The following is a 12,200-nucleotide window of genomic DNA, read 5'->3' on the forward strand; positions in this document are numbered from 1 at the left end:
TGTATGTTCAAGAGAAATGAGCATCAATAACGTAGTTTTACGTACCGTTACAACAGCATGAGTAGTGGTATGCCTACGAGGACCCTACCTGCACGAAGTATTGAACTACAGTGTTAATGTGAAAGTTGGCGGCGCGTTAGGCTGCGCTGTGTGGCTGACCTGTGTGAAGGCCGATGCGCAGGCGCAGAGGGGTGCCGGGCAGGTGCCGGATGCGGAAGCGGCCGCTCTGGTGCAGCAGGTCCAGCGCCATGGTGGCCACCTGGTCCGCGTGGTCCGGGATCCGCACCGGCAGGCCGCCCACCACCATGTACGCGTCGCCGATCGTCTCCACCTGCGCACCAGCCACCACATCAGCACTCGCGAACCAACTAGAGATGGGCAAAACTGTTCTTTTCAGAGATCGGATCAGAACTGTTCACTCCCTGAAATGAACTAGCTCTTTTTCATGACTCACCACACATTCACAATAGAAAATAAATGTAATGCACATTGCCCTTTAAACTTGGTTTATTCCAGTACTATACCTGTACTTTGATCTTATTTGATCCTATTTTGAAGTAACACAGATAAGGAGTAAGCATTTTGTATTGTCTATTGAAATTTCCACGATATGACAAAGTTTTTGATTATTGATTTATTTTGCACTATCGTGGCTTTTGGGTGATCGGAAAATGTAACTTGAGATTTACATTAACAACGTATTTGGCTATAATGTATTAAAATTTCATTAACCTCGTACAAATACATCGCAAGCCATATATTTTTTAAAGTAAACATTTCCTTCCGAACACGCCTAAAATCGCAAAATCCGGACCAGAATAAGAAAAAAATATATAAATTTGACTGTAAGACTAAAGAGCGGCATAAAGCCTTACGCAGAAAATATCAAGGAAAATATTGGTGTATCACAATCTGCTCGTAATTAAAGCGTAAATTTGAGTGTCCATAATGAAAATACTATAGTAAGAGGAGTCGTCAGGAACCTAAACTGATCAGTTTAAACAAATAAAAATAAAATAAAAACTAATGATGTATACATAACATAATACTGTAATATGTTGTTGTTGTTGTGGTCTTCAGTCCTGAGAATGGTTTGATGCAGCTCTCCATGCTACTCTATCCTGTGCAAGCTTCTTCATCTCCCTGTACCTACTGCAACCTACATCCTTCTGAATCTGCTTAGTGTATTTATCTCTTGGTCTCCCTCTACGATTTTTACCCTCCACACTGCCCTCCAATGCTAAATTTTTGATCCCTTGATGCCTCAAAACATGTCCTACTAACCGATCCCTTCTTCTAGTCAGGTTGTGCCACAAATTTCTCTTCTCCCCAATCCTATTCAACACCTCCTCATTAGTTACGTGATCTATCCACCTTATCTTCAGCATTCTTCTGTAGCACCACATTTCGAAAGCTTCTATTCTCTTCTTGTCCAAACTAGTTATCGTCCATGTTTCACTTCCATACATGGCTACACTCCAAACAAATACTTTTGAAACGACTTCCTGATACATAAATCTATATTCGATGTTAACAAATTTCTCTTCTTCAGAAACGCTTTCCTTGCCATTGCCAGTCTACATTTTATATCCTCTCTACTTCGACCATCATCAGTTATTTTACTTCTCAAATAGCAAAACTCCTTTACTACTTTAAGTGTCTCATTTCCTAATCTAATTCCCTCAGCATCACCCAATTTAATTTGACTACATTCCATTATCCTCGTTTTGGTTTTGTTGATGTTCATCTTATATCCTCCTTTCAAGACACTGTCCATTCCATTCAACTGCTCTTCCAAGTCCTTTGCCGTCTCTGACAGAATTACAATGTCATGTCCATTCCATTCAACTGCTCTTCCAAGTCCTTTGCCGTCTCTGACAGAATTACAATGTCATCGGCGAACCTCAAAGTTTTTACTTCTTCTCCATGAATTTTAATACTTACTCCTCCATATTTTTCTTTTGTTTCCTTTACTGCTTGCTCAATATACAGATTGAATAACATCAAGGAGAGGCTACAACCCTGTCTCACTCCTTTCCCAACCACTGCTTCCCTTTCATGCTACTCGACTCTAATAACTGCCATCTGGTTTCTGTACAAATTGTAAATAGCCTTTCGCTCCCTATATTTTACCCCTGCCACTTTCAGAATTTGAAAGAGAGTATTCCAGTCAACATTGTCAAAAACTTTCTCTAAGTCTACAAATGCTAGGTTTGCCTTTTCTTAATCTTTCTTCTAAGATAAGTCGTAAGGTCAGTATTGCTTCACGTGTTCCAACATTTCTACGGAATCCAAACTGATCCTCCCCGAGGTCCGCATCTACCAGTTTTTCCATTCCTCTGTAAAGAATTCGCGTTAGTATTTTGCAGCTGTGACTTATTAAACTGATAGTTCGGTAATTTTCACATCTGTCAGCACCTGCTTTCTTTGGGATTGGAATTATTATATTCTTCTTGAAGTCTGAGGGTATTTCGCCTGTCTCATACATCTTGCTCACCAGCTGGTAGAGTTTTGTCATGACTGGCTCTCCCAAGGCCGTCAGTAGTTCTAATGGAATGTTGTCTACTCCGGGCGCCTTGTTTCGACTCAGGTCTTTCAGTGCTCTGTCAAACTCTTCACGCAATATCGTATCACCCATTTCGTCTTCATCTACATCCTCTTCCATTTCCATAATATTGTCCTCAAGTACATCACCCTTGTATAAACCTTCTATATACTCCTTCCACCTTTCTGCCTTCCCTTCTTTGCTTAGAACTGGGTTGCCATCTGAGCTCTTGATATTCATACACGTGGTTCTCTTTTCTCCAAAGGTCTCTTTAATTTTCCTGTAGGCAGTATCTGTCTTACCCCTAGTGAGATAAGCCTCTACATCCTTACATTTGTCCTCTAGCCATCCCTGCTTAGCCATTTTGCACTTCCTGTCGATCTCATTTTTGAGACGTTTGTATTCCTTTTTGCCTGCTTCATTTACTGCATTTTTATATTTTCTCCTTTCATCAATTAAATTCAATATTTCTTCTGTTACCCAAGGATTTCTACTAGCCCTCGTCTTTTTACCTACTTTATCCTCTGCTGCCTTCACTACTTCATCCCTCAGAGCTACCCATTCTTCTTCTACTGCATTTCTTTCCCCCATTCCTGTCAATTGTTCCCTTATGCTCTCCTTGAAACTCTGTACAACCTCTGGTTCTTTCAGCTTATCCAGATCCCATGTCCTTAAATTCCCACCTTTTTGCAGTTTCTTCAGTTTTAACCTACAGGTCATAACCAATAGATTGTGGTCAGAGTCCACATCTGCCCCTGGAAATGTCCTACAATTTAAAACCTGATTCCTAAATCTCTGTCTTACCATTATATAATCTATCTGATACCTTTTAGTATCTCCAGGATTCTTCCGCGTATACAACCTTCTTTTATGATTCTTGAACCAAGTGTTAGCTATGATTAAGTTGTGCTCTGTGCAAAGTTCTACCAGACGGCTTCCTCTTTCATTTCTTTGCCCCAATCCATAATCACCTACTATGTTTCCTTCTCTCCCTTTTCCTACTGACGAATTCCAGTCACCCATGACTATTAAATTTTCGTCTCCCTTCACTACCTGAATAATTTCTTTTATCTCATCATACATTTCATCAATTTCTTCATCATCTGCAGTGCTAGTTGGCATATAAACTTGTACTATTGTAGTAGGCATGGGCTTTGTGTCTATCTTGGCCACAATAATGCGTTCACTAAGCTGTTTGTAGTAGCTTACCCGCACTCCTATTTTTTTATTCATTATTAAACCTACTCCTTCATTACCCCTATTTGATTTTGGATTTATAACCCTGTATTCACCTGACCAAAAGTCTTGCTCCTCCTGCCACCGAACTTCACTAATTCCCACTATATCTAACTTTAACCTATGGATTTCCCTTTTTAAATTTTCTAACTTTCCTGCCCAGTTAAGGGATCTGACATTCCACGCTCCGATCCGTAGAACGCCAGTTTTCTTTCTCCTGATAACGATGTCCTCCTGAGTAGTCCCCACACGGAGATCCGAATGGGGGACTATTTTACCTCCAGAATATTTTACCCAAGAGGATGCCATCATCATTTAATCATACAGTAAAGCTGCATGTCCTCGGGAAAAATTACGGCTGTAGTTTCCCCTTGCTTTCAGCCGTTCGCAGTACCAGCACAGCAAGGCCGTTTTGGTTAATGTTGCAAGGCCAGATCAGTCAATCATCCAGACTGTTGCCCCTGCAACTACTGAAAAGGCTGTTGCCCCCTCTTCAGGAACCACATGTTTGTCTGGCCTCTCAACAGATACCCCTCCGTTGTGGTTGCACCTACGGTATGGCCATCTGTATCGCTGAGGCACGCAAGCCTCCCCACCAACTGCAAGGTCCATGGTTCATGGGGGGTACTGTAATATACATAGCGGTATTACTACGAAGAACAATATCCAGTAGAGACGAACTCTGATGCAGCGGCGCTGAGTCAAGCAGGTCGGCTCTGGCTAGAGTCGAGAACAGTGGGATGAGCGTTGAGCGGGCGAGAGCCGAGGGTAGGGGGAGCGGTGAACGGCCACCACTCACCCGCTCCGAGACAAATCGTCCGTTCTCTTGCGAGCAGGTAGTTGCAAGTAGTTCTTATGTTCTCCGCTGGGAGGCTCCCTGTCCTGTTGCTCGCATCAACTGCCCAGAGGGCAGGACGTGCGACTGAAACGATCGCCGACGGAGTGCCATGCTAAGTTAAGCTGCGCCAGACACTGCACGCGGCAGAGGAAGCACAGAGACGGCAATGCATATGTGAAACACAAAATCCAATGGGGCACTGCACAATGCAGGCAGCCAAGGTAGTAGCAGGGCAGACGCCGGAGCTGGCTGTGTTGTGTGGCGTGCAGTGTTTTCTGACCAGCAGAGGCCCCGCTGATCTGCTCCGTCTCTCTCTCTCTCTCTCTCTCTCTCTCTCTTTGCTGTGGGAAACGTTTGGAGCCACCGTCCTTTTTTCTGATCACTGATGGTTCACTCCTTTGAAAGATTCAATTCTATGAATCAGTTCAGGAGCAGATCCCCCATCTCTACGACCAACACAGTTCTACACTGAAGCGCCAAAGAAACTGGTATAACCATGAGTATAAAATACAGAGAAATGCAAACGGGCAGAATACGGCGCTGTGGTCGGCAACGCCTATGTAAGGCAAGTGTCTGACGCAGTTGTTAAATCGTTTCCGCCGCTACAATAGCAGGTAATCCAGATTTAAGTGAGTCCGAATGTCGTGTTAAAGTCGGCGTGCGAACGATGGGGCACAGTATCTCCGAGATAGCGATGAAGTGTAGATTTTCCCTCATGACCATTTCACGAGTGCCCCGTCAATATCAGGAATCCGGTAAAACATCATCTCCGACATTGATGTGGCTGGAAAAAGATCCTGCAAGAACTGAACCAATGGCGACTGAAGAGAATCGTTCAACGTGACAGATGTGCAACCCCTCTCCAAATTGCTGCAGATTTCAATGCTGGGCCATCAACAAGTGTCAGAGTGTGAACCATTCAACGAAACATCATCGATATGAGCTTTCGGAACCGAAGGCCCACTCGCGTACCCTTGATGACTGCACGATACAAAGCCTTACGCCTTGCCTGGGCCCGTCAACACCGACATTGGACTGTTGATGACTGGAAACATATTGCCTGGACGGACGAGTCTTGTTTCAAAGTGAATCGAACGGGTGGGCGTGTACCAGTATGGAGCCGACCTCATGAATAAATTGACCCTGAACGTCAGCAGGGAACTGTTCCAGCTGGTGTAGGCTCTGTAATGGTGGGTGGCGTGTGAAATTGGAGCGATACGGGACCCCTGATACTTCTAGATACGACTCAGACAGTTGACATGAACGTAAGCATCCTGTCTGATGACCTGCATCCATTCATGAGCATTCTGTATTCCGACGCACTGGACAGTTCCAGCCAGCAGTGCGACACCCCAAACGTCCACAGTTTTGAGCATATCTGGGGTGCATTGCAACGTGCTGTTCAGAAGAGATCTCCACCCCATTATATTCTTACGGACTTACGAACAGCCCAACAGGACTAATGGTGTCAGTTCCCTCCAGAACTACTTCAGACATTAGTCAAGTCCATGCCACGTCGTCTCGCGGCACTTCTGCGTGCCCGCGGGGGCCCTATACGACATTAGACAGGCGTACCAGTTTCTTTGGCTCTTCACTGTATCTATTACCGAGCAGCGTGATTAGTACACAAAGCAGGCTTAGTTTTACCTCCTCCACGTTCGTATTTCACACCAACATTCACTTCGCAGCCATGCTATTCACTGTGAATAGCATGTACGAGGATGTGTCAATTAATATTTGCATTTCCGGTGTAATGGTCTTTATTTTGGCAATATAGGTTAGCACACGCATCAGCAGTTAGGTGGCACCTTCGTCTGTGCTTGTAGCAGCACAAGGTTAGCTCAAGCAGCTACCAGAGAGCGTGGATGGATTCCCACTAGTAGTGGTGCAGGACCTGATGATTTATGTATCAGCAACTCTTAAATGATGAAAAACAATCTACGAAATAGTAATACAGTTATTGCACCATGTACCTTTGTTTTCTTCGAATTATAGGTTACCTTCCACAGCGAGGATTTGCAGGACACAGTAGGCTCGAATGAAGTGAGTTACGTCTTCAGTTTCCCTCAATTTTGGACGGTACAACTGTCTAAAACACTATTTTCAGAATCTAAAACAGTGCTCAACAACACACCTGTTTTTCGAGATTGACATGTGAAAATAATTTTGAACTCTAGAAAAATGTCCTGTATTTCTTAATAAAATTCCTAACGTTTGGCTAGGCGCTGTCACTCAGAGTATGAAAATCCCTGCACTTTTCCTCGTCGTTTCGGTAAAGTGTTGACGTCCTGAACACTCACCCATGGTGGACAGAACCCATATAGCCGAGTCGTGAATCCGTCGGGTGTGATCGCAGACTATTGGTAGCTGCACGGAAAATGGTTTTTCCGATTCAAATATGGTTGGGGACCTCTTCGAGGATTGTGTATTCTAATGTGCATCACGTCAATTGCCCCAGGAACGCCAGGAATCCTATTTGCCGAGAAACTGGCCTCAATTTGTGCCCTTTCTAAGGCAGGCGGCCACTTAATAACGTCTACTCGTAAACCACGAACAAACTCTCTCTTTCTATGACACGTTATAAAGAACCAATACAGATATTAAATTTGTATTCCACTTCTGTAAAACTCGCCGCTTCGTGGCTAGCAAACCACAAAATGATCAGTGGAAGTAGCTTCCCACTTCCTCCTTACGGATACTTAAAATGGCTACGGTTCCTAAATTTTTCAGTTAACTCCACTGTCACATGACGACGCGCACGAATATGTTTCATAAGTTCAGTGTTTCTATATTGCATCACCACATTCTCGCAGTAGTTTTCGTTTTTCTGTGTTTTGGTACGACAGTAATACTTCCAGCCCCTGGAAAATAGACAGAAATTCCGATTTCGATCCGTGATACATATGGAATAAATGGCAGTTCCATGATTCATCTAATTGGAGTTCTTTTGCAGTTCCACAAGTAAAGGTGATCTTATATTTACACGTAAAATGTTTACGTAACGATTAACGATGAACCGTGAACACGAAATAGTCGATCATGGCAACTGCAACAGTTTCCAACAGAACCCGCCACAAACAAAACACGTGTTACGTGGAGTCTATCCCCAATCTCAGACAGCTCTGCGCATGCGCTAATGTGTTAGCTTGGGAGCGCCACAAAAATTTTCCTGGCAGGGTCTGACGGCCTGCTCTTATTGCTTATACAGCAAACAGCCACAGTGCATATAGACAGAAACGGGAGAAGGCACTGCTTATACGCGATTTTAGCGTTAGCGTTATACGTTCTGTTGTAAGAGAAAGTTGTTCTTTCTGTGTGAAGTAAACATGCAATACAGGAAGAGAATTAAGCTTCAAGAGCCAAGCTGTCATCTCATGCAGCAAAATGAAAGTTTGAACGAAGTGGCAAGGTGCTTGGAGAAGAACACACATGTAACTTAAGAGAGTATTTCAATGCTTGGCAGAATATGTGGTGTAAAGGAAGTGTTTGCTTGTCAGTTTGCCTAGACTACAGATTCTGTCGGTTTTTACACAATATGACTGAACTTTGAGTCTTTTGCATTAACGCTTAGCTCTTATTCCACAGGAGCACATGGTCATGTCACAGTTATTTTTGATACTTGCTTCCACACCCTAGAACAAAAACTAAGTGGTAGAAAAGTGGGGCCAGGACACCTGGTTGTACGACTGATGCAATATGTAGGTATACATAATTCCATCGATTTAATGCTTAGTGAAATTGTGAGTGAATGTTTAAACGAAACTTTGTTTTTGTACGTGAGTGTCACGTGAGATGTTAATGGTCACTTGATAATCACTTGGTATTATAGCCAAATATATATATATATATATATATATATATATAAATTAAATTGGGTGATGCTGAGGGAATTAGATTAGGAAATGAGACACTTAAAGTAGTAAAGGAGTTTTGCTATTTAGGAGATGATGGTCGAAGTAGAGAGGATATAAAATGTAGACTGGCAATGGCAAGGAAAGCGTTTCTGAAGAAGAGAAATTTGTTAACATCGAATATAGATTTATGTATCAGGAAGTCGTTTATGAAAGTATTTGTTTGGAGTGTAGCCATGTATGGAAGTGAAACATGGACGATAACTAGTTTGGACAAGAAGAGAATAGAAGCTTTCGAAATGTGGTGCTACAGAAGAATGCTGAAGATAAGGTGGATAGATCACGTAACTAATGAGGAGGCGTTGAATAGGATTGGGGAGAAGAGAAGTTTGTGGCACAACTTGACTAGAAGAAGGGATCGGTTGGTAGGACATGTTTTGAGGCATCAAGGGATCACAAATTTAGCATTGGAGGGCAGCGTGGAGGGTAAAAATCGTAGAGGGAGACCAAGAGATGAATACACTAAGCAGATTCAGAAGGGTGTAGGTTGCAGTAGGTACTGGGAGATGTAGAAGCTTGCACAGGATAGAGTAGCATGGAGAGCTGCATCAAACCAGTCTCAGGACAAGACAACAACAACAACAACATTATAGCCTAATATGGCTCACGTAGTGAGAGCGCTGAATGTCCTTGTTCACAGAAACAAAAGTAAATGCAAATATTGTAACGCAGTTACAAGGGCCATTCAGTAAAACAATGGATTTTTTAAAGAATTTATTACGAGAATGGAATATAAGTTATTTTTCAGCGTAATCGTCCTCAAACTTTGTGCACTTGTGCAAGCGCTGGGGGGGGGGGGGGGGGGGGGGGGGGGAGGGGGGTGCCTAACCAATGATGCGCTGTTCTGTTGCCTGGAGTCCGCGTCGTCAGCGACCTTGAACCACCATTAGGAGCTTATTTCAGTGGGTTAAAAATGTGATAATATGAAGGTGCCAAGTATGGGAAATAATAGGTCTAGGGCAAGCAGACGAATTTCAGGACTCCCTACACACATCCATGCACCTTTCTTTCATTTCTGATGGTCAAATGTTTTGGAAACCACCTCACACACACACTTTCTCTAACATCAGTACTAAACAATATGGTGGGCTTATTCGACACTAATTTTCATCGTTGCTCCTATATCATTCAACGTAATGCGTCTGTTTTCCCGTATCAACTCTCACAACTCAGCACACAGATAGAACGTCCTGGGCTTGGAGAATCTTTAGCAATTGTTACAACCCGTTTGAATTTGTCTGCCTGTTCGTAAATTTGTCTTCGACTCAAACAACTTTCACCGTATTGCATTGCCATCCGATGGTGAATTTCAATTGAAATCAACTCTTCAGCTAACATAAATCTAATAACACACCACTGATCCAAGTTGGTACAAACTTGCGGGGATGCTACCATCTTATTTCACTGGTGTCCAGCTTTCCGTTCGCGAAGCAGACATGCCAGGCCCAAATGATAATAATTCTAAGACACCACCAAAAAATATCAACAGAAGCTCAAACTTTGTCAAAGTTTTGTATCTTTATACAACTTTTCCTGTTATTTATTGAAAGGACCTAGCATTTTCAATTATGGTTTACCACATAGATAAGACAAATTCCGTGTTTTCCAACTGAATTTACTTGTGTGTGACGAACATGTTCCACCTACTCATGCTAAGCATCTTCATGGTATTCATTTTTATGTCCTATTTATGCATACATTGGCTTTTCTACATTGAAGAGTCAAAGAAACTGGTACACCAGCCTAATATCGTGTAATGCCGTCGTGAACACAGAGAAGTGCCGCAACATGACCCAGCATGGACTCGACTGACGCCTGAAGTATTGCTGGAGGGAACTGACACCATGAATCCTGCAGGACTGTCCATAAATCCGTATGAGTAAGAGGGGTGGAGATCTCTTCTGAACAGCAAGTTGCAAAGGCATCCCGGATTTGCTCAATAATGTGGACGTGGGGGGGGGGGGGGGGGGGGTGTCGCACTGCTTGCTGGAATTGCTTAAGTCCGTCGGAATGGACAATGGACATGAACGGATGCAGGTGATCAGACAGGATGCTTACGTTCGTGTCACCCGTCACAGTCGTATCTAGACGTATCAGGGGTCCTATATCAGTCCAGCTGCACACACCCCACACGATTACAGTAGCTACACCAGCTGGAACAGTTCCCTGTTTACATGAAGGGTCCATGGATTCATGAGGTTGTCTCCATACTCGTACACGTGCATCCGCTCGATACAATTTGAAACGAGACTCGCCCGACCAGGTAACAAGTTTCCAGTCATCAACAGTCCAATGTCGGTGTTGACGGGCCCAGGCGAGGTGTAAAGCCTTGTGTCGTGCAGTCATCAAGGATACACGATTGGGTCTTAAGCTCCGAAAGCCAATATCGATGATTTTTCGTTGAATGGTTCGCACGCTGACACTTGTTGAAGGCTCAGAACTGAAATCAGCAGCAGTTTGCGGAAGGGCGCATTTCTCTCACGTTGGACGATTCTCTTCAGTCGCCTTTAGTCCCGTTCTTGCAGGATCTTTTTGCAGCCGCAGCTATGTCGGAGATTTGATGTTTTACCGGATTCCTGATATTCACGGTACACTCGTGAAATGGTCGTACGGGAAAATCTCCACTTCACCGCTATCTAGGAGGTACTGTGTCCCATCGTTCTCGCGCCGACTTTAAAACGACAATTAAACTCACTTAAATGTGGACAACCTGCCATTGTAGCAGCGGAAACGATTTAACAACTGCGCCAGACACTTGTCTTATATAGACGTTGCCGACCGCAGCGCCGTATTCTTCCCGTTTACATTTCTCTGTATCTGAATATGCATGCCTTACCAGTTTCCTTGGCGTTTCAGTGTATATGTGGTAAATACGCGAAGTACAAGTTTTTTCATTTGATATGTCACGCTTAAACATTTCTTTGCATGTAACCTATACTGTAGCCAGTTGATATGTCAGGCTTAAACATATCTTTGCATATAACCTATACTGTAGCAAACTGCACACGTTCTTGTCTACATGTTTTACTGCCCTAGTTGTCACTTATGAACTTAGTAGCTACATTTATAGGTCTGTGTCACAGGCAGTAGATATGAAAGAAAATATTTTAGTGCTACGTCTGCGTTTATAACATACTTCATTCGTCAAAACAAGATATTTAGTTTCGAATATGTGCTGTCAATCATTGGACAAAAATGTGTCACTTTAAGTGCAGCTACGCCCTTTGTGTGATCCTACCGTCTCCGTAAACATCGTTGAAATGTTACTCTACCACTTTAATTCCTTTGTTAGGCAATTTACATTCAGAGCATATCTTTCTATGGTTTTGGAAGTTTTAATGTCACCGTGGTAAGACGCTATACTAGCATTCGTGAAGATGGTGATTCAAATTCAAACCTCGTTCGCTCATCTGGATTGAGGTTTTCTGTCGTTTTCCTTGTACTTCATCCCCCCCCAGCAATATCGCGTGAGACAAATGAGATGGTTCCGCTGAAAAGAATCCGACCGATTTCCTTACCCAACCTTCATCTACCTCAGTATGCGCCCCGTCTCTGATGATAGCGTGATCTCATTGCCGACCGCGCTTTAAATACTTTAAACTGTAATCTTTCGTGTTTGTTTCTGACAGTGCCGTGCCTAAGCAGTCGAATGCAGCTATAGAATCCCAGA

General features: G+C 43.3%; 1 protein-coding gene across 1 annotated transcript in view; it reads right to left on the minus strand.

The window, feature by feature from the left end:
* LOC126335775 (retinal guanylyl cyclase 2) overlaps window positions 1–12,200 on the minus strand; it is a gene marked incomplete at its 5' end in the record, with an annotated part of 576,657 nt that overhangs the window by 63,091 nt on the left and 501,366 nt on the right. Inside the window, one exon of the mRNA XM_049999236.1 lies at window positions 160–331. Coding sequence (XP_049855193.1) covers window positions 160–331 — 172 coding nt within the window. The remainder of the gene's footprint in view (window positions 1–159; window positions 332–12,200) is intronic.

The sequence above is a fragment of the Schistocerca gregaria genome, chromosome 2, assembly GCF_023897955.1.
Source record: "Schistocerca gregaria isolate iqSchGreg1 chromosome 2, iqSchGreg1.2, whole genome shotgun sequence".
In the NCBI taxonomy this organism is placed as follows: domain Eukaryota; kingdom Metazoa; phylum Arthropoda; class Insecta; order Orthoptera; family Acrididae; genus Schistocerca; species Schistocerca gregaria.